Source organism: Tachysurus fulvidraco, chromosome 24, assembly GCF_022655615.1.
Source record: "Tachysurus fulvidraco isolate hzauxx_2018 chromosome 24, HZAU_PFXX_2.0, whole genome shotgun sequence".
Taxonomy (NCBI): domain Eukaryota; kingdom Metazoa; phylum Chordata; class Actinopteri; order Siluriformes; family Bagridae; genus Tachysurus; species Tachysurus fulvidraco.
Genome location: NC_062541.1, coordinates 13047944 through 13074120, shown reverse-complemented (window position 1 = coordinate 13074120; position 26177 = coordinate 13047944). Strand labels below are relative to the sequence as shown.

The following is a 26177-nucleotide window of genomic DNA, read 5'->3' as shown; positions in this document are numbered from 1 at the left end:
GCAGAATGTCTGAGTTTGCATAAATTTGTGTGTGTGTGTGTGTGGACCCAAAATAAGTTGTAAGGAAACACTCAGAGATTCATAATGTTTTATTTGTAGGACTAGTGTGAAAACATGCTGTCTTCTTTCTCTTAAAACAGTGTTTATTTGAGTGGTGTGCAGAACATTGAACATTTTTACATTGAACAGATTAGTTCTTATTCCTAATAATAGTTACCTTGGTTTTAACAAACGGTTACGTACATTTAGCTTTTTTAATGCAGAGCAGCTAAAGTTCTACAAGTTCTCCAGGCCTAGGCTTCATACTGGTGAAGTCAGTCTACAAAATGCTTTCCTGTACTTGTCCTATCTCTTGGGTGAATTTATGTGATCTGTTACACACCATCACAGCTTATGTGAAAAACACGGTGAAAACAATCCCTTTAAATATATTGACCGTAGAGGATTTCACAAACAGTACAACACAAAGGTAGAATGGCCCCTATTAACAACAAGGAACAATATAAAAAAATTCTGTGGCTTCAGATGATGCATTTAAGATTTTACTTAATAGCCATATTAAGGACATAGATTTGCGCACCTCTCCTGTGTGAAATTAAGAGGTAAAATGATTAAAGTGACTCTTGACTCTGACCCTTACTATGAGTTCAAATCCCATACGGTAAGAGATCATTTGTTGTGTCTTTATATGTCAGCTCTGTGTGTGGATTGTATACTTCAGCTTGGATTGAAGCATCACCAAAGAAATAAACCCTAGAGAAATCTTAAATACTGTTGATATACTTGAAACAGCAAGATACAGTGGTTACAATATGCAGATGATATCATCAAGAGATAAATATCTGGTTATGTGTGTGTGTGTGTGTAGTAATGTTATTTCGGTGTATGTCCATGATGGCACAGGTTGACTGTACATTATTGCGTAAACCATTTAATGAAACACACTGTGGCTGATACCAAAAAATAAGCAAAATACCTGGTAGACTAGAAATAATTGCTAAATTAAAAAAAAAGATTAAAAAAGTTATCCTTGAGGCACACATTTGTTTGCACACCAAGTGCCAGATACTCACATCCACCAAGTTTATATTAAATTTTTTTCGCTTCTGTCTTGCTAAAACTTGTTTTAAAATCTCAAGCTTCTTATTACTTAAAACCAAAAACAAGTTTAGAAATACATGTAACAGAAAAACACATAACGGATAGAACTGATTCATGAGATTTAAAAGTGCCTTAAAAAAAGTAGTTTTCGTCGTTATCACCAGTGATCTTAGTGCTGGACTAATTTGAATAGATTTAGGCTTTTAGTCAGGGATGACATCCTAAACTAGGGCAGATTTAATGCAATTAATAAATACATATTCCTGAAATTGGTAAAAGGAAAAAAAAAACAATAAAAAAATTGTGGTTATTATTGTGGTTAAATCTGAACCTTCATCATAAATTTCTAGCATGGAGACAAGCTCTATTCTTACACTAAATTGTCAATAGCTATAATTTAGGCATATAAAAGGTTGTGTGCTGAGAGTACAGTGATAGATACAGGTAATGGAGGCTACCAGCAGAGATATACAGTAGAAGTGAAAATGAATGTCAATCAGCCTGCAATCTCAGTTGGCTCCGTCACCAGTTTGGACCCGTCCCAAACGGTCTTAAACTGCTCCGGCACAGGAAACTCTCTCTGTTAATACAGAAAGTAGAACCGGTATTTCATTCCAAAGCCGTTTAGCTGATCCATTCCAAACATGCCAATGAAGCGAAAAAGTAAAACTGAATAGTAAAGAGTTCACTCACATAGTCATCATCTTCCTGAGGAACCAGAATGTTCATTTCTGAGCTCTTGGCACTGATAATCTCACAGTTTAGAGACTCCTTATTCAGGTAGACGTGGCATCCCTCTGTCTTATTGATGGAAATGGTGGGCACTTTGCCCAATACCTAAGTGAAATACAATCACGTTTTGCATTCAGATAAGTCAAAATAATCAGGAAGTATTCAGGCACCTTCCCCTTTTCTCCCTTTTTTTTGTTATGTTACAATCTGACATTGCTCTTTTTATCATCCATCTGCAAAAAATAATCCACAATACAAGGCCTAATCAGATTTAAATATACATAGATATACACACAGGTGCATCTATATAAATTAGAATGTAGTGAAACTCTTGTATTATATACATTCAGTACACACAGAATGAAGGAGTTTAAGTCTTTGGTTCTTTTAATTCTGATGATTTTGGCTCACATATAACACCAATTCAGTGAACCCACCAATTAAAAAAAATCTCAAAAATTAGAATACTTCATAAGACCATACATTTTTTTTAATGAATTGTAGGCCTTCTAGAAAGTATCTTCATTTCCTGTATATATACTCAATACTTTGGCTCCTTTTGCTTTAATTACTGCCTCGATTCGGCGTGGCACGGAGGTGATCAGTCTGTGGCACTGCTGAGGTGGTATTGTAGCCCAAGTTTGTTTCTTTGACAGTAACCTTCGTCTCGTCTGCATTTTTTGGTCTCTTGATTCTCATTTCCCATTTGACAATACCCTATACATTCTCTATGGGGTTCAGGTCTGGTGAGTTTGCTGCCCAGTCAAGCAAACCAACACCATTGTCATTTAACCAACTTTTGGTGCTTTTGGCAGAGTGGGCAGGTGCCAAATCCTGCTCGAAAATGAAATCAGCATCTTTAAAATGCTGGTCAACTGAAGTAAGCATAAAGTGCTCTAAAATTTATTGGTAAACGGGTGCATTGACTTTGGTTTGCAAAAAAACACAGTGGACCAACAGCAGCAGATGACATTTTCGGCAAATCATCACAGACCGTGGAAACGTAACACTGGACTTCAAGCAACTTGGGCTATGAGATTCTCCACCCTTCCGCCATACTCTAGGACCTTGGTTTCCAAATGAAATACAAAACTTTCTCTCATCTGAAAAGAGGACTTTGGGCCACCAGGCAACAGTCCAGTTCTTCTTCTCCTTAGCCCAGCTAAGACGCCTCTGAGGTTGTCTGTGGATCAGGAGTGGCTTAACAAGAGGAACACGACAGCTGTAGCCAAATTCCTTGACACGTCTGTGTGTGGTGGGTCTTGATGCATTGACTCCTGCCTCAGTCCATTCCTTGTAAAGGTCACCCAAAACTTGATTTTGCTCTCCACACTTTTTCATCCACTCAAATTTCTGTTAACATGCTTTGGATACAGCACTCTGTGAGCAGCCAGCTTCTTTGGCAATGAATGTTTGTGACTTACCCTCCTTGTGAAGGGTGTCAATCGTTGTCTTCTGGACAACTGCCAGATCAGCAGTCTTCCCCATGACTGTGTAGCCTAGTGAACCAAATTGCGAGACCATTTTGATGGCTCAGGAAACCTTTGCAGGTGTTTTGAGTTGATTAGCTGATTGACATGTCACCATATACAAATTTTTTGAGATCACAATTAAAAGTACCAAAGAGTCTGTGTGAACTGAATTTATATAATACACAAGTTTTACTATTTCAACGAATCTCAAAAACAATGCCAAACTGAGGGAACAGGGTGAAGCGCTTTATTCAGGAAAGTGACCAGGAACCTGACGATCACTCTGACAGGAATGTAGAGTTCTTTATCGGGGATGAAGAATCTGCAAGATCACTGCCTCATTCAACTAATCAGGCCTTTATGGAAGAGTAGCTAAATTGAAGCCACTCTGCACAAAGCAAATACTGGACTATATGACTAAATGCAAGACTTCTTAGTATTTAGTCATTGAATGGGGAAGGAAAGAGGCACTATTCATCACCTGGTCATGTTTGACTGAGAGACATGTATGGATCCAGGGATCTGAATTGAACATGATTGGAGAGATCTACAATTAGTGGTACAGAAATGTTCCCCCATCAGCCTGACAGAGCTCGAACTGTTCTGAATGTTAGAAGACTGTAATTGCTTTTAAAGTTGCTGCACCAAAGGACTGAGGTTTGAATATGAACAAAATATTGTAGAAAATCTGTTTTTCATTATGGAGTACGCAGATGTTTTTTTTTTAAAGAGTTCAGATTTTACAAAATGAAAAAAATGAAGGGATCTAAATATTTTCTGTATACAGAGTAGTATACTGTAAATAGAGCTGTAAGGACTATCTGAAAGTGTTAAGCATCATACTTAAAGTCTTATTCTGCTTATTCTGACCTGGAGCCGGATGTCTCTGGAGTTGATGATTTCAAAAATGCCAACCACATTCTCAAACACAAGGCCAAGCTTCTTGCAGTTGTCTACACACCCAGAAATAAACAAAAGATATACACATCCTCATTCAGAGAAACAGGAGTTACTCAATGTGAGTAACTAGAAGGAAATAATGTAAATATAATGCAAGTTTGACTCACCCACTATGATGGAGTTGACTTTGCCTTTAATCTGAAGCGTGGAGTTGTTGCAGCTGAAGACATAAACCACCTGTTTCAGCTCTGTTTCATCTATTACCAGATCATGTACCTGTTCCTGATGCTCCTGAAGGCCAATCACATTCAAAAACATTCAAACCTCTGTATAAGAACATTAATGACTGAATAAAATATTCATTTACAATCACCAATACCAACTATTTTCTTGCCCTGTTCTGCAGCCTCCACTCAAACAGTACACCTTACAAATATTTCTGCCATTTAGAAAATGTCCAAAATATGAGATGCAAACCGTACTCACCACTCTCCACTTCTTGCCCTCCAGTTCCAGGACTGGAGATGTTTTCTTAGCTGGTGTAGGAGTAGAGGAGCTGGGAGCTGTGCCTTTTGAAGAAGAATCCTTGCTTGTCCCACCATGAGAGCGAAGAGCAGGGTTCTTATGGGTCTTCTGCTCATCACATACATGCTTCAATCCTAAAAGACAATACAACTCCATCAAAAGACATTTTGATCAGTATATATCCTTACAGTCCACTTCATTAGGAATATGTGCACATTCATGACGTTATCTAATCAGCCAACATGTTGCAGCAAAATGCAAAAAAAAAAAAAAGATATAGAGCTAGATATAGTAAGTTATACAATCACTGTTTACTGATCCTCCTGCACTGCCACTTGATTGGCAGTATGTTTTCTAAATCCCAGGCCTGTTACTGTGCTGTAAATGTGAGCTGTCAATATGGTCCAGCTTCATCTTAGCTGACATGACAATATAAATATCATATATATATGATTAAGATTAAAGGGATAAGGGATCGTGTAGGATAAATGGAAGCACACACAGTATTTGGAATGAAAGACTTCCATTACTGATAAATTAGTATGTATACTAAAACTTAACACTTAAAAAAGGACTTCTCCTGCACACCTTTAGTAATGTTCTCTCCCTGGTTAAGCTGGGCGAACAGAGCTGAACGCTGAGCTGCACCTTGGTCAGGCTTTGGATCATCGTCTGTGATCGCAGGTGGAGGCGGAGGTGGAGGTGGAGGGCAGGGAGTAGCAGGTTCAGCTACGAGCATGGATGATGGAGCTATTGGACCCTGTCAAAACAATGCAATTAACTACTTTTCTTTATATTGTAACTTGTATTCCAATCAATAAGATGCCTCAGTAAAGGGTTCTAAACTGTTTGTGGTTGGTGAAACAGTGAAGCACATGGTAAAACCTCATGGTTTTAGAAATCACTGTGACACAAAAGATGAACCTGCTACATGTTGGACATCCTGTAGGTGGCGTATAGCCCAACACTTTCGATTGTACCTCTGACCTACATGTGAAACTCAGGCAAAGCCTGCTGTAATAATTCATAAGTAATACTACTTGCAGTGATATAATTACAGGTTTTTTTTTCTTCTAAATTTACTTAAAATTTTTTAGAAAACTAAATTTTTTAATTAGACTTTTATTGGAATATCTATCTATCTATCTATCTATCTATCTATCTATCTATCTATCTATCTATCTATCTATCTATCTATCTATCTATCTATCTATCTATCGATAAAGTAGCAACAACAATCCTGTTTGCTCTATTCTAAGCAAATTTAGAATAACCAGAGACTCAATAATCGTGTTTTTCCCAAGATATTCATACACTATACAAGGCAGATCTGGAAAGTCTTGAACATTTAAAGACATTTATTTATGCCTTGTTATACAGACTCGAGTCACCGAGGTTTTAAATCTGTTGTCTTTACATATTTCCTTGTTTTCTGCATTAATCTCTAATCATGATGATAGGGAATAATTTTTGAAAACTGAACACACACACAAAAAAAACAACCCTACAGTAATTCAGAAGTGCACATTGCACATCAACTTCACACACTCACCCCAGATCTGGATCAAATCCAGAGCATCGGTGCTGTGAGACAGCAATGTTACCTTCTGTTCAATTACACCTGAACACTTAATTAACACTATAGTAACTCCTGACTATTAGAGATTATCTTATGTAATATCACAGATTACTTAAATTACTTAACTAATCATGCTCGCTCTATATAATAGCAATAGCAATTGAGCAAACGCACTAAATTCTGACCAACTATTCCTTTTTGTTTTTAGTAAATGATCAAAAATGAAACATCTGGAACCAAGAAAACAGAAATCTGGCACATTATGTATTTTACCTTTAAGCTACAGACTGAAGCTTCAACAGCATGTCTGTAGAAACAGACAAACGTGAAGCAGTTGGTTACCATGTTCAATGAGGCACACTTAAGCCTCTTTCCTGTGTCAGCACAGCTGCCATTGACAGTTACACACAATCCTCTCTTCAATGCTCACACCACAACAACTGCTAGGTTTTTTCTTTTCCAACATAAACAAGCTCACACGCTGCTGTCACTCCAAATAGTTGTGCTGATGTGCAGGTTCAGCACAGGTTCATCACTTGAACCTTAACCTATGATGCCAAAAGGTCAATACTTAACATTATGAACGTTAAAAAAAAAGAAGTAAATCCATGAGTACAGAAAGAATGAAAAGTTAATGTTAATGCACTGTAGCCTGCCAACATACTGTACGCTGGCAGATGATATTGATCTAGAGGTATAGTGTTGATTATATGAGAGGAGAGTTTAAATTACCCAAGGCATATGTATGCGAACAGGTGGGTGATCTAAACACACACTGGGCTTTTGTTGGAGGTATTTCTTTGGTAAAACCCTTTCAAAGGGACCCTGAGAGCCACCTGTCCGCAGCACACACTCCATCACACTCTAACCCTTCACAGCAAGAGGGACAGCTGACATACACAGCTACTGCGAGATCTCAGGTTTCCAACACACACACACACACGCAGATAAACTTATTCACCCCCCAAGACACATGCACACTTTCTTCAAATCTCAACACAGATGACAACCAGAAATAAAAACTAAAAAGGCCCTGTTCAGACTTGGTATTAACACTCGGCCCGGCTGATCTAATCACACACGGTCAGCTGAGACGGGTAGCTGTTCATTTGTGGTAGTTTCATGTGCCTCGGGTACACATGGTCTTCATTGACCACTTGTGATCTTATTTCGTCAGTAGCATGGTTGCCAAATCCTCCAAAAGCAACATGATGTCACTTCAACAGCAGATCCAACAACACTCTCAATTCCGAAACACTATATATTTAGTCAGATCACATTTTCTAAACCTGAACCAGCGTATTTGTGCAGCTTTTGCTCAGCTAATCACGCTAAATATGTACACAACTATTCAGCTGCAAAAAGGAACAAAAAATCTGAAATAAATGTGAAATGCATTAAGTCAGTGTATAGCAGGACAGCAGCTGCACATTGTCAGTGTTTGGCGGATTTTTAGAAAAAAGTCTCTCACACACACTCACACACACACACACACACACACACACACACACACACACACACACACACACACACACACACACACACACACAATAAGGCTATAAAATCAAGTATAACAGTGTCTCATTATTGTACATTTACATTTTGAGATTCTGAAATTCTATGTCCAGCATATATCGGTCGTAAGCTCATGTCTGAAGATTTATTAGCGCTGCGCTTTCTGACCATTTAAGACAGTATTTAAAATAAACACATATGCAAACATAAAATGAGCCATACTCTGCTCAAAGGTTTTCTGCAGCCTTTTTAGGGCAAACTCTGAATTAGCAGCATAGCTAATAAAACCGGATCCACCTTAATGGTCTTTCATTTAAAAACACTGAAGTTCAGAGAACACACAAAAACTGGAAGACAGAAAAAGAAAGGGAGGTGAAATAAAAACCCCTGGAAAGAAGCATTACCAGATGTGGGCATCACTTTGGAAGGGATCCCTATGCCCGGATAGTTATCAGAGCGCAGATAAGTGTTTTGTTCATTGAAGCAGTCTCTTCATGACTAAAAATGGAAAAATGTCCTTTCCTGTATTTCAAGGTTTTGATTAATCCTCATATAAAGCACCCTGATACATGATTTAAAAAAATATATCAACACAACGATCATCTGGCAAAGACTTGTATTGAATCATTTTTATGCATCTGCCTTGTCGACTGTATGTGATGAATGTGAGCCACTCCATTCCTCATTTAAACAGTAATGAAAATGTCTGAGTGATGTGCTTTAAAGAAATTGTGTCAGTTTGAAAGTAAACATCCTACTCACGGTCTTGCTCCAGACGAGTCCAGTGGTGTGGTGCTGTTTAATAAAAGCCTGCAGTTCAGTCCAGATACTCAGGTAGGAGCGAACCCACTCCACATGGCAAGGGTCGCTACAGCCAAACCAAGAGATATGCAGATTAGATTTACAAATCAGTTCTTCTTGGTTTCTTTACTGCATTAATACTTTTAGTTTATTGCATGTATTTAAGACAGTAAACAATAAAAGATACAAGTGACATGTAAGTGCTGACATAATAAGTGAGTGACGTGACATACGGCTAAGTATGGTGACCCATACTCAGAATTTGTTCTCTGCATTTAACCCATCCAAAGTGCACACACACAGCAGTGAACACACACACACACACACACCGTGAACACACACCCGGAGCAGTGGGCAGCCATTTATGCTGCGGCGCCCAGGGAGCAGTTGGGGGGGGTCGGTGCCTTGCTCAAGGGCAACTCAGTCGTGGCCAGCCCGAGACTCGAACCCACAACCACAACCTCTCTAACCATTAGGCCACGGCTTGCCCTTGATTATGCCCTTGACATTATATGATTATGCTTTATGGAACATTTACAGCATCTTGCAGACGTTCATATGCAGGACGACTTACTGTACATCGTCTCATCTTTTTATACAACTGAGCTTTAACGGCCTTGTTCAGGGGACCAACCTTCCGATTGGTATCCCAACACTTTAACCACTAAGCTACCACACACCATGTGGAAGCTCTGCCTAAGTAATTCTGTGTGTCAGTAAGTAAGCTTTTATGAAGAAGACTTACATGTCTTTGTAGTCTTTCAGGACTCTGTTGGTGTAGAATATAGCAGCATCGTTCATCTCCTTCACATAGGGCCCCGGTTTCTGATTCTAACAAATAAGTGGAGCAATGATAGCGATGTACATAAAACTAACTAAATATCAGTAATATATATCCCAGCTCACACACAGAAGACTGTTTATAATGAGGTGAAAGTGTAAAAGGTTTACATCCCTGGCACAGCTACGGATTAGTGTAAACTATATAATGAAGACATAAGAAGTTTTGATTAGGTAATATACACATCTTTCGGGAAAGGGGTATAGCAACAGATGGACTTGACAGAATCCAGATCATACACAGCACAATGAGTCAGTGACAAGGTTAAGGTGAAATAAAATAGTCAGAAGAGAAACCAAGCACAATTATTTCAGTCTTCTGTAAATATTGATCAATAGCCTTGTCACTTCAGCAGGGACACTGAACACTGAGGTGGACGTGGAAATAATACCCTCTTTTGTAATTCACAAATGTAGGCCTTATAAGGAAAGAATAAATCATATGAGCAGCAATGATTAGATGACTAGACCATGACTAGTTTTAAAGCTGCAGCTATTATAAAGCTATTATTATCATTCCAGCAAAAAAATTTGCTATAATCTTCCATACGAATCTATAAAAAATGCGAAACAAGCTTCCACTGTTCAAATGATCATCTATTAAGCATTATAACAGCATCCAGTTTAGACAAAACAATTAAGAAAATCTCATCTAATCAGCAAGAATTATAATCAGTCTAATTATAATGTGTCTTCCATTAAATCTAAATAAAAGTTTGAGGTCTCATGTTAAAAAAAGGAATACTAGTGATTTTGGTCTTTGGATATGTAGGTGAATTCCAGTAAAATAGGAAAAAAAAAATTCGCTCCTTGTGCCCGCCCACATTCTCATCCATGGACACAAAGCTCAATTACAGTTAACATTAGCAAGGCCTGTCATGATATCACTTTCAAGTAACATAGAAGGCTGTTTATTTATTAAGGACATTGCATTACTTCGTTATTTATATGTGGGCTATATTGAGTATTTGGGCCTCCTGAAGACAATATCAGACCACTTTTGTTATAGGCTGATACTCAAGATTGAAGTATCCAAATATACAATAAACAAGATTATTAAGATTAGTGCTTGATCTTTTTTAGTTTCAAGCTTGAAATTGTCTGATTATATTATTGGATAACAATGAAAATCAAAATGATCTAGCGGTAGAAGACAAAATCTAATCTAGATGTTGAGAAAATGTATATTTGATATGTAATATTCTCATACTGAGAAATATTCCCTGAACTTTCAGTTATTCAAGATTTCATTCATTTCTTGCTGCTAAGTGTGTGTAAGGGATGGTATTTGTGCCTGGATTAGTTGCACAATGTACTTTATAATATACAGTATGCACACTGGTCATCACTATTTAGTGTACTTTGTGTTTTTGTCTTGTAGTGTTTTGTATTGTCTGTTTGCACCGTCCTCGTTGCACTTTATGTGGCTAGGACTTAAGTCCTTAGCTCTGTGTTGTTTTATGTAGCTTTAGGTCAATTATGTAGCACCGTGGTCCTGGAGAAAGGTTGTTTTATTTCACTATGTGCTGTGCCAGATATATATGGTTAAAATGACAATAAAAAGCTTCTTCACACTTGACTTGATTTGACTATGCAACAAGTTCAAGGGCTCCAATAATTGTCCAGGTTCAGTCACATGTTAGCATTTCCCTTGCCAGATTAGAATTGGTCATGTAATATGAGAGGTTCAACTAATGACTAGGAAGTGAAAATGACTAATTAAGAAGGATAGTAGGGAAAAAATACAAACTAAGGTCAAAGGTTGATTCCTTTCACACTGAAGCAACCATGAATCTAATATTCTGCCTGAAATGGGTCTAATTTAACATACTTGTGTATAGTAATCACACTGAACATATGAGATTCCCACTAAATATTACTCTTACAGCATTAAGACTTTTAGATATAATATGAGGAACATGTTTCCAGTGATACCCACCACTGCCACCCATCCCAGGGCAGGAATGCTCTCGCTGACAGCAGACAGGTGGTTAAACAGACGACTGCCGCGGTTCTTCTCTCTGAAGTTCTGGATCTGCTCAATCTGCTCTGAGATGGGCCTGAGGAGGTCTGCCAGCTCTGTCTGATTATAGAACACACACACAACCAGCTGCTAAAACTTGCATGTGAAGAAATGAAGAAAACTATGCACCATAACAAGCCACAATATGGTGCACTCTTAAACATTTCAGAGCATTACTCTTCCTTTGCCAAAACAAATACAGAATAATGAAACATAACTAATAGATCCTGAACGAGCTTCGGAAATCTAGGGATTACTTTTCCAGCGTATCATACAGGCAGCAGCAGTTCCCTCATAGCCAGCATTCCAGCTGTGCATCGGGAGATCCCACTAGCCATGTAAGGCATTGTACAGCCCCAATGTTTAGAGTCTACCTCAGGAGCAGAGAGAATGACAACACACAGTGTCTTCTATTATATCCCTGTGCTGTACTGTGTATTTCTGGGTGTGTTTCAGTTGTTGCTATATCTACCATTTTTTTTCAGTTACATTTTCACTTGATTCCATAATGCTGTCTTTTTAGGGAAAAAATGAGCTGATCTTCTTTTAACTAAAAGTATCGTGCTCATTTTTAGTCCCTCAGTGTTATTTATATTAATTCTTCTTTAAGATGACAAAATCAGTTTATTTGTTGTTGATGCATCCTGTATGTGTGAGTAAACATATTGCAACATAAATAAGCATGAATAAACATGACACTGGTGCTCGCAAGGACAAATACTATACTAATACGTATACTATATTATAACTATATTACTACTATACTGTACTATATTTATATTTATACTATACTATACTTATATTTATAATCATATTTATACTATACTATAATTTACAATATTTATATTTATATTTATACTATACTTATTTTTTTGTATAGTGCTTCTAACAATGGACATTGTCTCCAAGCAGCTTTACATAAAAATTTTGCAATAAGTACAAAAAGGTTAACATTATATATACAAATATTTATACAAAGATTCAAGATTAATATTAAATTATATTTAAATGTGTTTGTATTAATCCAACAGTGAGCAAGCTTGAGGTCACTCCCTTAGATGGAAGAGGAAGAAACCTTGAGATGAACCAGACAGACTCAAAGGGAACCTCATCGTCATTTGGATGACACAAGAATACTATAGTATAATAGAGACTGTACTATACTATACTATACTATACTATACTATACTATACTATACTATACTATACTATACTATACTAGCTTTTGTAGTAATCATTAAAAATAAACAAGACATATTTTCCAATGTGAAGAACTTTTCAGACTATCAAAGAGTTCGAGAGACAGAAGGGAAAGCTCCAGTAGGGCGTAATCGATAATCTGAGCAAGACTGAGTCATTAGTCATTATCTCGTGTTGCATCAGTGTGGACTTTCCCTATCATACCAGTTTCAGAGGAAAGGAAATGGGACAGAAACACTCTGCTTATTTCTAGACAGTAACTTTTTTGTTCCACATTTTACACAGAACATTTGTGAGACTTTGTGGTAACTTTAGTGAGGCAATGTTTAGTTAGCTTTCTTTGGAAGGAGTCTCCAATGTCACTGCTTTGTAAAAGTTAGTGTTAAAGCTGTAGTGAAGCTTTCTAACAGAAAGCTTTCTAACTGGCTGCTATTTGTTGCATTGAATTCAAGTTTTTCTAATATTCGCTTTCACAGATTTCAAACTGTATATGAGACAACAGAAATGACCTTGGTGTTGACTTAAATCTGAACTCCTTGCTTGGGGTTTGAGATCATATCAGTCCCATTAGGAAGTCTGTGAGGGAATTATACAGAGTAACAGCTGTGCTCACTAAAATGTAGTCCATACAAACACTCTTCAGCATCCACTGACAGACCAGTCACTTGACCAAGGCCATAGACACAGAGGCTCAAATATAGAACATGACCATAAAAAGCCACAGAATGCAACCTCAGACCCACACACAAACACACACACACACACTGAGAGAGAGATATAGACTGTGTGTGTGTGTGTGTGTGTGTGTGTGTGTGTGTGTGTGTGTGTGAGAGAGAGAGAGAGAGAGAGAGAGAGAGAGAGAGAGAGAGAGAGAGAGAGAGAGAGGGAGAGAGGGAGGGAGGGAGAGAGAGAGAAGCCAGAAGCTTAGTGCTTTCCAGCAGACTGACAGTTTCCATGATTTGAAGTGTGTGGGTGTGGGTGAATAGATACTATTTGAATTTATGCACCAGGGCAGTAAAAAACAAAACAAAACAGCAGTGTGTGTGTGTGTGTGTGTGTGTGTGTGTGTGTGTGTGTGTGTGTGTGTGTGTGTGTGTAGGGCTTTGTGTATTCTAGGGAGCACAGGTCATTCCAGAGAGTCTTTTCTAAGCATATCAAATTCAAAGTCATTTTTTTCCTATTCATGTTTGTGGGAATCAGTATTTAAAATGATCTTTGTTGCCCCCAGTCACTGGTTATGTGCTTTCTAATTTTAGTTGCTAGTCACTAGCCAAAACATCACTACCCCAAATATATTATTTCTAGAAGGACACTGTGTGTGTCTGTGAGTGCACCATTCAGTCTTGCTTAACAAACTGGATGCTATTTAACCACAAGCTACATTCAAATCTACAGAAATAGCCTTGAAACATTTGCTTGGTAGATCACTGCAGCCACCTGCCACCTTTTTTTGCTTATGCCTTTTCATTTCCTTCTTCTAACTCAATTTGCGTGTACCTATTGCTCACTTTTTTTGACCTTATCTTTTCAGGATTGCATATAGTATATAGTACAGCATATAGTTTAGTCCCTATGATACACATTTTTGTTAAATTATCGGTAAAAAAACACCTGAAAGAGTTAGACCTAGACTAAAAGTCCTAGACAAAACGTTACAGTTCAACCATGCATTCTTCAGTAACAGCCTTATCTTGGTCAGGGTTGCAGTGGCGTCCACCCAGAGATTACACAGCACCCTGCTCACACTCACACACTAATTCACACTTGGGAGCAATACAGCAGTGATAATAATCCACCTTCCTGCATGTTTTTGGAGGAAACCCACACAGCCACAGGGAGAGAACATGCAATGAGACAGCAATGATACCCACTCTGGGACAGTTATATTCCAATAACATTCATTTTTAGCAATGTTGCTACACTTTCAAACTAAACTAGAAGTCCTTTTAAACTGGGAAATAAAAAGAATTGAAATATATATTAACCAAAGAAAGGAAGCGGTTCAATATCTTGGATATTCAACATTCTGCACTAGTTCTAGGTCACTATATAAAGTTAAACAAATTTATTGACCACATTAACTCCCTTGTACAAAAGGTCAGAGTCTTATCCCTTCGATTCAAGCACATGGAGTGATGAAGTTGAACTAACATGCATCTCATCGGGTTTTTGCTCAAATCTGTGACGTCCAGATTGGTTTGAGTAAATGATATCATGAAATGGAGACAAACCAGTTCAGAAATCCATGAAAATTTCTAAGATTTTACTTTTCACTCACGTTATTGATGAACCGTGAGTGAAAGGCTGTTGTATGTAACTCTAAATACAAATGCTAATCTTGAGTATACATTGGATTGCAATTCTGCCATACAGTCAAATGTGACTTCGATTTATCCTTTTGCAATCGTTTGTATAAAGTTTTAAGTCTCCTACTCTGCGTAACATTGCCTCACTATTTATATAGGATGCAAAGTTTGACGATGAGCACTTGGGACAAATGTTCCGCCTCAATCATTGGTAACGTCGAGTACCATTCAGATGGAAGTCTTTTAAAAGAGCCAACAGAATGCTCATCTTGCTCCAGTAAGCCATGATGCTAATGCTTGAACACTTCTCAACAGCCCATTTATTTATTAGATTAGTGAATTCCTGCTCCTCCTTTTCGTCCACTGGCCTACACGCTCTGAGCTAATCACTTCCTGTTGGGCCCACGAGCAACACAAACCAAAGTCCGATAGAATGACATCAGACTGGCCACCAGACTTCCCCTAGAGTCTGCCGTCTGAAGCATTGGGAATGTGATGCATTGGCGTTCTTTTAAACAGAGGAAGTAATCCCTATGTGCACAGAGAGACCAGTGTCGCATGGATGACCACATAAGCTCCAAACCATATGGAGAAGAAGAGGAAGAGATCTATGTAGCAGGATAAACCAGGACTAAACCCCACTCACAGGGATCTTAACCATCAATGTCCAGATTGGTATCTTTGTAGGATTGAAGAATGTGTGTAATGTACTTGCACAACTGATTACGTAACTTTTGAGTGGCATTACTGATAAGTGTGCCTGATAATTGGAATCACAGAGAAAGGGTCCAGGTAAAATAAATACTCAGGATCAATCAGCAGTGAGATTAAAAGCAGTCAATACAATTTTCATCTATTTCTTACAAATGTATCTTATAGTTTTGGTCTTTGTAAATGAATATTATTAATTATCTTGCTTTTCAGTGTGTCTTTATCTGTATTTCTTACAGCCATCTCCCTGTTCAATCCTCAGCCTGGGTTAATGCCTTTGTGAAATGATCTTTTAATGTACTTGTCGGTTTCCTCTGGGTTCTCTGGTTTCCTTATATATCCTAATAACATACCAGTAGGTGCACTTGTTGCTCTACACTGTCATTAGGTATGAATGAGTGTGTGAGAATGTATATATGTCTCCCATTCCATGTATAAATTTCTCCCAGTCCAGTTTTATTCTTGCCTCATGACCAGGATTGAGTTCTTGCCGGATCAAACACAACTCTGTCTGGGATAAATAACTTACTGATGATGAATGAGTGAATGATTGAATTTCATACAGATACATTTATTTAGTTTTTATACGCTTACGTACTCTAAGCTACACTCAGCTTAGGTCAACCACCTAGTGTGGTCAACCGTCAACCAGATAATGTGTATCTGTCTATCTTACCTAAATATAAACAGGGCCAATGAAATAATAAAAGTTAAGGCAGTATAAGTTGTTTCTTTTATTTTAGTTATTAGTGGATAACTGCTGTGAGAGTGTACATTAAAGCTATTATTAAAAAACAGGCACAATTTCATCTTTCACCACTCAATCACTTTCTTTCTTTATTCCTGATAGCCACTATTAAACTACAAATAATGTGGGTCTTTTGTGGAAAATGGCATAAGAGTTTATTTTTAATTTTTAAGAGTATTTTTTTGGGGGAATTTGACTTCTTTAGTTTCATGTTCATGTCTAGTTTCACATGTAACTCTCTCAATATGTGAGAAAATCTTACTGAGTTCATACAACAACATTTTTCTTTAGGCTTACCTGTGAAGGCTCCTGGTGTGTGATGACCAGTTTGAGGAAAGTCTTCTGTGCCAGCAGGGCACTGTGTACCATCTCAGCCTGTTGAATAAAAACACAAAACTCACATTGAAATATAACAAAGCTACAGACTACAAAGTGATGTACCGTATAATCTATAAGTTTAGCAGAAGTGTGACCTGTAAATCTAATGTTGATTCTCACAGTCTTGGAAAGCATGTCTTAGAGAAATATGCAATGTTAACTTAAATAAAACATCAACCACATTTCTGTATACATTCAAAGCTGCAGTACCAAGGTACAGTAATGCTACACATGCACATACACACACATATACACAATGGGAGCTGGGAGAAATCCAAAGATACATGTTTGAGAAAATGGAGTGGTGAAACCCAGAGGCCTGTTTCACCGTAAAAGGAGATGACTATACAGGATAAAAACAAACTCCCACCCAAATGATGTAGCACTGATCTGAGTGCAGAATTAGCAAATGTCACCTTTGTGGAAAAGGCATAGGGTCAAAGCATCAGAGACAAAAAAACAGTCTGTTGTAATTTTGTGTTCAAACGTTCCTGAATAATTCCAGGTGTTTTAAGGTTTATTGCTGGAATTCAGCAACTGCCTTCCATTATAAAAGTTTACAATCCACAGATTGTGCATTCTGTTCTCCAAACAGAAAACCATGGCTACATTCTTATTCATGCCATCACGTGAAGTATACATATGAAATGGATAAAAAAAAAAAAGCAAAAATATAAGCACTAATGCAGACATACAACATACATATATTGTTGTATAGGGTTTTTTTTGTTTGTTATTTTTGTTCCTGTCCTGTCCGGGTTGCCTTAAGAAGCTCTTTTAATCCATTATATAATGACTGTAAATGAATATGTAAATCGTATAGGAATTGATGTATGTATATACACAGTGGTGTGAAAAAGTGTTTGCCCCTACCAGATTTTTTTTTTTTTTGCATGATTGTCACACTTTAATGTTTTAGATCAAACAAATTTAAATATTAGTCGAAAATAACACAAGTAAACACAACATGCAACATGAAGTATTTGAATGAAGGTTTTTATCATTAAGGGAAAACAAAATCCAAACCTACATGGCCCTGTGTGAAAAAGTGTTTACACACTAAACCTAATAACTGGCTGGGCCACCCTTAGCAGCAAGAACTGCAATCAAGCATTTGTGATAACTTGCAAGCGCTGTGGAGGAATTTTGGTTCACATTAGAGGGTTTTTTCACATGAACCACCCTTTTAAGGTCATGCCACAGCATCTCAATAGGATGCAGGTCAGGACTTTGACTGGGCCACTCCAAAGTCGTCATTTTGTTTTTCTTCAGGCCTTCAGAGGTGGACTTGCTGGTTTGTATTGGATCATTGTCCTGCTGCAGAACCCAATTTCACTTCAGCTTGAGGTCACAAACAGAAGGCCGCACAATGTCTTTCAGGATTTTTTGGTAGACAGCAGAATTCATGGTTCCGTTTATCACAGCAAGTCTTCCAGGTCCTTAAGCAGCAAAACAGCCCCAGACCATCACAGTACGACCATTTTACTGTTGGTATGATGTTCTTTTTCTGAAATGTGGTGTTACTTTTACACCAGATGTAATGAGGGACACAATTTCAAAAAGTTAAACTTTTGTCTCATCAGTCAACAGAGTATTTTCCCAAAAGTCTTGGGGAAATCTGGGACAAGCCTTTATGTTCTTTTTTATGGTCTCTTTCTTCTGGTGGAGTCATGAACACTGACCTTAACTGAGGCAAGTGAGGCCTGCAGTTCTTTCGATGTTGTTGTGGGGTCTTTTATGACATCTTCGATGAGTCGTCGCTGCGCTCTTGGGGCACTCCTGGGAAGGTTCCATGTTATTCTGATAACGGCTCTCACTGCTTTATAACCTTTTCCAGACTGATAGATCTCAATTACTTTCTCATTTGTTCCTGAATTTCTTTGGCTCTCGGCATGAAGTGTCGCTTTTGAGGATCTTTTGGTCTACTTCACTTTTGTCAGTCAGGTCTTATTTATGATTTATTGATTGTGAATAGGTGTGGCTGTAATCAGGCCTGGCTGTGGCTAGCGAGATTGATCTTGGATTTTGTTTTCCTTTAATAATAAAAACCTTCATTTTAAAAACTGCATGTTGTGTTTACTTGTGTTATCTTTTACTAATATTAAATTTGTTTGATGATCTGAAATATTAGTGTGACAAACATGCAAAAGTTTTAAAAATCAGGAAGGGGCCAACACTTTTTCACACCACTGTTTATATAGCTTTAGTGTTAAAAAGCTAATAAGTCATACAGTAAAAAAATAATTAGAGTTAGAGCTTTTGGGAAAGGTGGTTAGTTATGTTACATCAACACAAAAAAAAACTATTTTTGATGCATTGATTTCGATAATTCCTTCAAGATTTTTTGGTAGACAAAAGACACAGACTCCTATGTTTTGTTATGACTTGTACATATTGCCACTATTAATTGACACTACATGGCCAAAACTTTGTGCACACCTTTGTGCACACACATATGTTGTTCTTCCCCAAACTGTTGGCACGAAGTTTGAAGTATGCAATGACTTTGTATGCTGTAACATTACAGACTGAGCCCTGACTCCGACTCAACACTACTGAACACCTCTGGGATGAACTGGAACACAGACTGAACCCCAGACCTCCTCACTCTTAAAACATCCAATGCTCTTAAAGCTGAATGAACACCAAATCCACACAGCCATGCTCCAACATCTATTGTAAAGACTTCACAGAAGAGTAGATGTTAATATAACAGCAAAGATTGGCTAAATGTGGAATAAAATGTTTAACAAGCACATATGGGTGTGATGCCCTGGTGTCAACAAACTGTTGGCCAAATGTAATCTTTCTATCATAGACAAACTCCTGTACATACATGTTTTGCCACATCTCCTCCAATAGTCCGGCTATTCTTCAAGTATTCCGACAGAGGCCCTCTCAGTAAATTGTCAAATGCATCCATGCACTGGGATTCACCTTAAAGAGAGACAACTATTACTACAGCAGACAGAGTAATAGAAACTGCCACAGCAAATCTAGTCAATACATCAGAATATATTATTTTAAAAAAAGCATCAGCTTAGGCATTTTTCTGTTTTCTCACTGTGGTTTTGCTTGTCTGAGAAAGCATTTCCCATGAAAGCACAAATTTCTGAATAACAAACAATGCCTGACAACCATAATTTAAACAATTAATGAATTCACTATTTATTCTTTACTATTTATTTTCCACGGCTCACAGAGTTTAAATGACATCATTTATAATCTAGTGACTTGATATCTTAAACACAATTTGTTGGAAGCGACAGCACACTTTTTTTGTGACTCTCCTGAAAAAAAAAAAAAAACTTATACTTTTGTATATGGCTACCAACTAGCATTATATTGTGCAATAAAATATAGTAAACATAATGTAGGCTCGTCATTTTACCATGATATCCGTTCATCTCGCCATTGGACAAGTTCCCAGAGCAACCCCGAAGCTTGTCTGAAACCACCTCGAGTCGATTCACAGCGTGTTCCAGACGATCAACTAGAGCTTCCATAGCGAGTGACGAGCCTGTAAAAAGACCAAACCGAAAATGTTAGCTCGTCAATCATTCTGTGATCACTCTCCATGTATGAGTATAACTGTAACTGTAATAGCATCAAATGATAATTGTTAAAGTTACACCAAATAAGCACAGCAAATAATACGACATAGCAACAAGAAGTTTGGGTGTTTGCGTGTTTATGTGATATGTGTGTCACAGGGAACATTGGAAAAAACATATTCACGATAAATCTAAAACTATTACTAAACTTTGCTTTCTTTGAAGCAATATACAAAGAAAGAGAGCAAAGTGAAATAGTTTACTGGCTATCTTCCACACAGCCATTCTGTCACTGCCCAGGAAGAATGTAACAGGCAAATCAATAAATGGTAAAAAAACAAAAAACAAAAAAACAAACACAAAACAGGAGGCCAATACAGACAGAGAGCAGAACAACAATGTCTCTGTGCTATGTAAATCTTTGACCCTGTATGAAACTGTGATCTGACATACAGCATTTAAAAAAAAAAAAAAAATGACAAGGTTTTCAAAGCGAGCTTCATTGATGCAAAAACAACAAAATTACTTTTCATTCAAAGCAGTCAGTGTTACAGACCATGTTACAGTAAGTGCCAAAAAAGCGTCCAGATTTTCTAATATTTCTCTCTCGTATAACTCCACAGACGTCCTCTAACTCTCAGTTACTGTACGTACTGTATATACTGTACATGCTTCAAGGTGTATAAAAGTGCAGCAGGACATTCCAGACTTTCTAGAGTTATTGCTAAGTCATCACAAAATGTTGCAAGAGCTCATTGGTCTTCTAATGAATCATCAATACAAATATGTGAACCTTTGTTCTCTCCATTCAAAACTCTCGAGTGCTATCAGAAAACTGCCCATCTTTAACCCATGACTCTTATTTAACCCTTAACTCCCTGTTAACCCATAACCCAACTTTTAATAAGGTCTGGAAATTGTTTGAACAACAATTTCACTGAAGACGAATGTTGACTGTCTGTATGTGCACTTTTGATTTGCCTGGTTATTTATATGTATAGTATAAAAGTGAATTTGCCTTTTTTTATTTTTAATATACTATGTAATTAACATACATTTTCAAATTGAAACAAACCAATACTGAGAAGGCTACAAGGGCAAGCTGTTTGTGTTTCCCTAATGTTCCTTTTTCATGTTATACACAATAATTATTTGTCTTACATTCCTTGTCTCTATCCTACCTTTGTGCTTTAGATCCCCTTCTAAAAGTAATAAACACTTGAAGATATGAAGATGAACGGACGCTTTTTTTATTGTCTTAAAACAACCGCAGGGGACAAATAATTTACATCACATTTACATTTCCAGCATTTGTCACATATATAAATTTATATAATATGTAAAATATATACATGTTATATGATATAAAGTATAATATACACAATGAAACATGCTTTTAAATGTTTATTTACTGGCCACATAGTATAGACTCGTTACAAAGTTAATTAGAGTTAAAAATTTAGTTCATTTTTTTGTTTTGCTTTATACTACTAACCAAATCCTTTCGTGAGAGATTTCAACTCTCTACTTTTGGCGTTATTACATAAATCATTGACAGCGTTTGTTTAAAAAGTCATTATATTTTTCATTTATTTTCTGAGGAAACTATAAGGGACTAGAACAAACGTCTATGGGAGTACCAGAGGCCAAGAGAAGAACATGCCACTAAAAAACGCACTCATGTAACCCAACCTGGTGAAGTCATTAAGAGATGACCTCATATACTGAACCATTTGCATGATTACAATCTATCCTTCAGTACTAAGCCAGAAGTAAATTAATCTCTACCTGACCCCTTATCTGCTAAATCGATGCACAGTCACATCCATTTAAATACAATGAAACTTTTCTTTACCGAAAATCTTATATGTGGTAAAATACAGGACGTCATGTATGAGGTCCAAAAGCTTACAATGAATAAAGTTCAGATAATGTACTATTTTCTTGCTATTTAAAAAAAAAATCTAATAGAGCATTCATTTTAGCTATACTGAACTAATTTAACTAGCTTAGGCTAATTGTACTGCAAAAAACCCACATTATAGTGGGAACTCCATGGGATCTGCAAAACAGCCATGTGGTCTGTGTTTTTTTTATTTTTTTTTTAGTTTTGTTACAGAAATAGAAACTACAAACCATCCTTTTTATCAAAATGATTATACTTGATAGTATAGCTATTGGTCCATTTAAATAGCTGCTTGAAATATGTGGATTTAACATCAATAACTCTCAAATAATTAGGCTTATAAACAACTAAATAAATAACTGAAAACTAAACACAAATTTGAATATAATATGTTCTGTGACATGAATAAATAACTATTATTAATGCACATGTGAATAATAATCCTAATACACAACTAGCTGGATAAATCAGCATTGATGGGATCAGTATATATTTTTTTTTGTCAGTTAAAAGGGTCTGAGAAACTGTGGTCTAAAATATTCAGAGCTCCAATATGTCTGTTGCTCTCAGAGATTCGTCAGCAGTAATTAATAGTGACCCAGTGTGGAAATGCACACGTCATGTTGTAAAGTCTCTGGAGAATTCACTCTGACATGACAAATGCCTGACCTAGGTCTCAGGAACTATTTCAGAGCAATCACACAGCTCCAAGTTCAAGAACACGAGGCCCCGAGCCTTACAACTTAATACTAATTTCATTAGCTAATTTAAAATCCAGTAAACTGAACATGTGAGACACACAAGGATGCAAGCTGCTGTTCCTAACCATGGGACTGGATACAGTTTAAAAGTTAAAGGAAAGGTTTGGTGTCTAAAATTGTGTTTGATGAAGTACATAAAAAAGCGACATATGCTATGAAGTGACACACATCTTAAACTGGGTCAAAATAACTACAGTAATGACAAGATTAAAGTTTCCAGAGAAATAGTTTATTACTCGTTTTAAATACATATGATTTGTGCTACTTTATGAAACTGTTCATGTACAAGTTTGGTTTGAGAAGTGTGTGAAGCGTCCAGTGTGTAGTTTATGTAATGCTGATTATTGGTCGTAAGCTCGTATTAATCGCTGATTATATTAGCCTAACAACTGCAGGAAAAAAACCCTGGAACTGTCTGAGTTAACGTATCTGTAAACATTTTAATATTGTTTTTCTTAAATGAAAATTTCTGTAATATACTGAAGATCCGAGCAGCCACTATTCAGAGAGGTTGCTGTTTGAAAATGTGCTTTCTGTTCATTCATCAAATTTGAATACATCTTAGGGGGCATACAGAGACTGTCTAAAAGGCACTGCATGGTTCTATCCGTTCTGATTTGCATTTTTCATTCATTCCTTCATATTTCAGCCTACGACACTGTACATTGTTTGTGATTGGTTTGTAATTTATGAGGTTTCACTGAATCGGTGATAACACTTCACACACAAACTAATTCACAAACAAAATGACACACCATACTCAATTACCTATCCAGGTAACAGGGACAGATAAAGCTTTAAGAGTTGTTGTGTGCAGGTATTAACACTATATACATACTATATACGATAGATAGATAGATAGATAGATAGATAGATAGATAGATAGATAGATAGATAGATAGATAGATAGATATATAGCATATGTACAGCATGTAATATATATAAGTATATATGTAAACATATTTACATAAATATAAAGACTATAGCAGTGCAGAGATGTGTGGACATTGTTGAAAAGTACAAGTAAATGGTTCTAATACTATGTCATTGAAAAAAAATGTGTAGACACTGTTGTAAGAATATGTAACAATAAGTAGAAGGTTATAAGGTTATGGCATTAAAAACATGTGCAAGGTGAATGAACAAGAACACATATTTACAAGAACAAGAACACCAGCAACCGATTCACTATATACAGTGACATACAGTGATATATATATGTATATACATAAAAAATAGACACCTTACTATATATATATATATATATATATATATATATATATATATATATATATATATATATATATATATAGGACATTTAAGAGGTCCAACATCACAGCACACAGTTACACTATAAAGTATATTTAATTATAGCACATGTTATTCACCCGACTGTCCACAACACAGAGACACTGACAATAGCAGGTCCTTATGTTTTGAGCAATGCATGAAAACACAAATCTGAACACAAAACGTTAACAAACACATATTATAGAATTACTGACAGCTCGCTGTTGTATTCTAACCAAAACCCGGAGTGAAAGCTGGAGCGCGTCTTGCGCCTCCTCCTCTCTGCCCAGTCAAGCTCCCCGGTCTAGTCCTGCTCTCTTCACTATCTAATGCACAATCTAATGTGTTAAGGAAATACCTTTACCTTTAGCTGGATCTCCTTTAAATTGGTTGCTCCCGAATCTCTTATTCGGCTCCTGTCCGAATTGCGCTACAGCTCCCAGCCTCCCTGTGGCCCAATTGCGCAGCAGTCTTTACACTTCCGGGATCTCCTAATAAAGCGACATCAGTGATGGTGGATCTGTCCAAAATGCGCATACTGCACCACTGAACACTGAGTCCACAGCACGCAGTGGTGCCGTCATTATTTGGTTGTTACTGCATACAGTAAAATGTAGTTTATGAAATGCTTAAATAATAAAAATGCTTTATACACACACACACACACACACACACACACACACACACACACACACACACACACACACACACACACACACACACACACGCACGCACACAAAATGACGCATACAATTAAGCAGATGCAGTTGTAGAGGTTCAGATAACGTGCACATCAAACATCAGACAGAAATTTAAACATTACATGGTTTTTGGTATTTAATAACTCTGTCTTCTGGGAATTTCCTGGGGTTTAATCAGAATAAGGTGGAAAAAAATAAATAAATAAAAAACAGCGAGTGGTAGATCTGTGTATGGAAATCCCTTGTTGATAAGAGGTCAGAGGAAAATTATTTAAGCCCACAAGAAGGATATAGTAAAGTATATAATGACCCTTTCACCACAATCATGGTGAGTAAAAAAAATCTGAGCATGCACAACACCTTTAACGTTGAGATGGATGAACTATAACAGCAGAAGGTCTCATCAAGCTCCATTGCCATCAGCTAAGAACAAAATTCTGAGTCTATCATGTTCACAGACTGACAGAAACAGTACAACTGAAAATCACCTGGTCTTCTTTCAGTCAATATCTACTTCTAGATATAAATGCTGCAAAAACGGCAATTATAAAAGACTTGACTGGTTGAGAGGATGTCATACTGAAGATGAAAGAGCTTTCTAAGGTTATCAAGGACAATATTATTAGACACCACTCAAATGGGGAAACTACAGAGCCACACCAAAGTCTTTAAACCTCCTTGTCAGTACAACTTAATCAATAATATGTATGTCATTAAGGGAAATGGGTCACAACTGAATTACAATAATAAAAAAAGTTGGTTACTTCTTACTCTAGACATTTTAAAGCTGCACTGACTTTGGTATTAATATTGGTCACGTGTTTGCATTGTTTATGCTTATAAATACATACGTTTTGTTTATGTGTAGAATTACAAAGTAAAAAGATTAAGTTTATAAATCTATAGAACAGAATGTTCTGTATTTGAAATAACAAGAACTGAAGAACAAGTACTGTCAAAATACATCACAGTAAATAAAGACACCCAGTGAATCAAGGTTTCCATTCAGACAAGAAAAGAATCTACGCTCAAAGCATATTCTTATCTTACATCTCTCATCTTTACAAACTTGTAAGTGCTGCATGAAAGAAATTTAGAAAGAACTAAAAATTCTGCATCAAGTTACTGCAAAAT

The 26177-nt window shown here is 36.9% G+C and overlaps 1 protein-coding gene across 3 annotated transcripts; it reads right to left on the bottom strand.

Moving 5' to 3' along the window:
- Window positions 1-74: 74 nt before the first annotated feature.
- Window positions 75-25003, bottom strand: cap2 (cyclase associated actin cytoskeleton regulatory protein 2). 3 transcript variants are annotated; one of them, XM_027175750.2, is made up of 13 exons: window positions 24707-25003; window positions 20223-20351; window positions 19668-19768; window positions 16751-16828; window positions 11405-11548; window positions 9371-9456; window positions 8587-8692; window positions 5319-5490; window positions 4692-4864; window positions 4373-4496; window positions 4176-4258; window positions 1795-1938; window positions 75-1681 (listed from the first exon to the last, which is right to left on the bottom strand). In XM_027175750.2, the coding sequence occupies exons 2-13, from the start codon at window positions 20335-20337 to the stop codon at window positions 1598-1600; spliced, it is 1410 nt and encodes a 469-aa protein (XP_027031551.1). In that variant the 5' UTR covers window positions 20338-20351; window positions 24707-25003; the 3' UTR covers window positions 75-1597. The 3 variants fall into 3 exon arrangements, with proteins under 3 accessions (XP_027031551.1, XP_047663824.1, XP_027031552.1); XM_047807868.1 differs by lacking the exon at window positions 24707-25003 and adding an exon at window positions 24558-24698; XM_027175751.2 differs by lacking the exons at window positions 19668-19768; window positions 24707-25003 and having other exon boundaries at window positions 20223-20356.
- Window positions 25004-26177: the final 1174 nt, after the last annotated feature.

Bases quoted from the DNA above. Each gene is read 5' to 3' on its own strand.
- cap2 (XM_027175750.2), bottom strand. From the start codon at position 20,337: ATGGAAGCTCTAGTTGATCGTCTGGAACACGCTGTGAATCGACTCGAG. The intron at 4,865-5,318 runs GTGTGCAGGAGA...ATTGTCTTTTAG, and splicing joins GGGAGAGAACATTACTAAAG to GATTGAAGCATGTATGTGAT. The intron at 4,259-4,372 runs GTGAGTCAAACT...CTGGGTGTGTAG, and splicing joins AGTCAACTCCATCATAGTGG to ACAACTGCAAGAAGCTTGGC.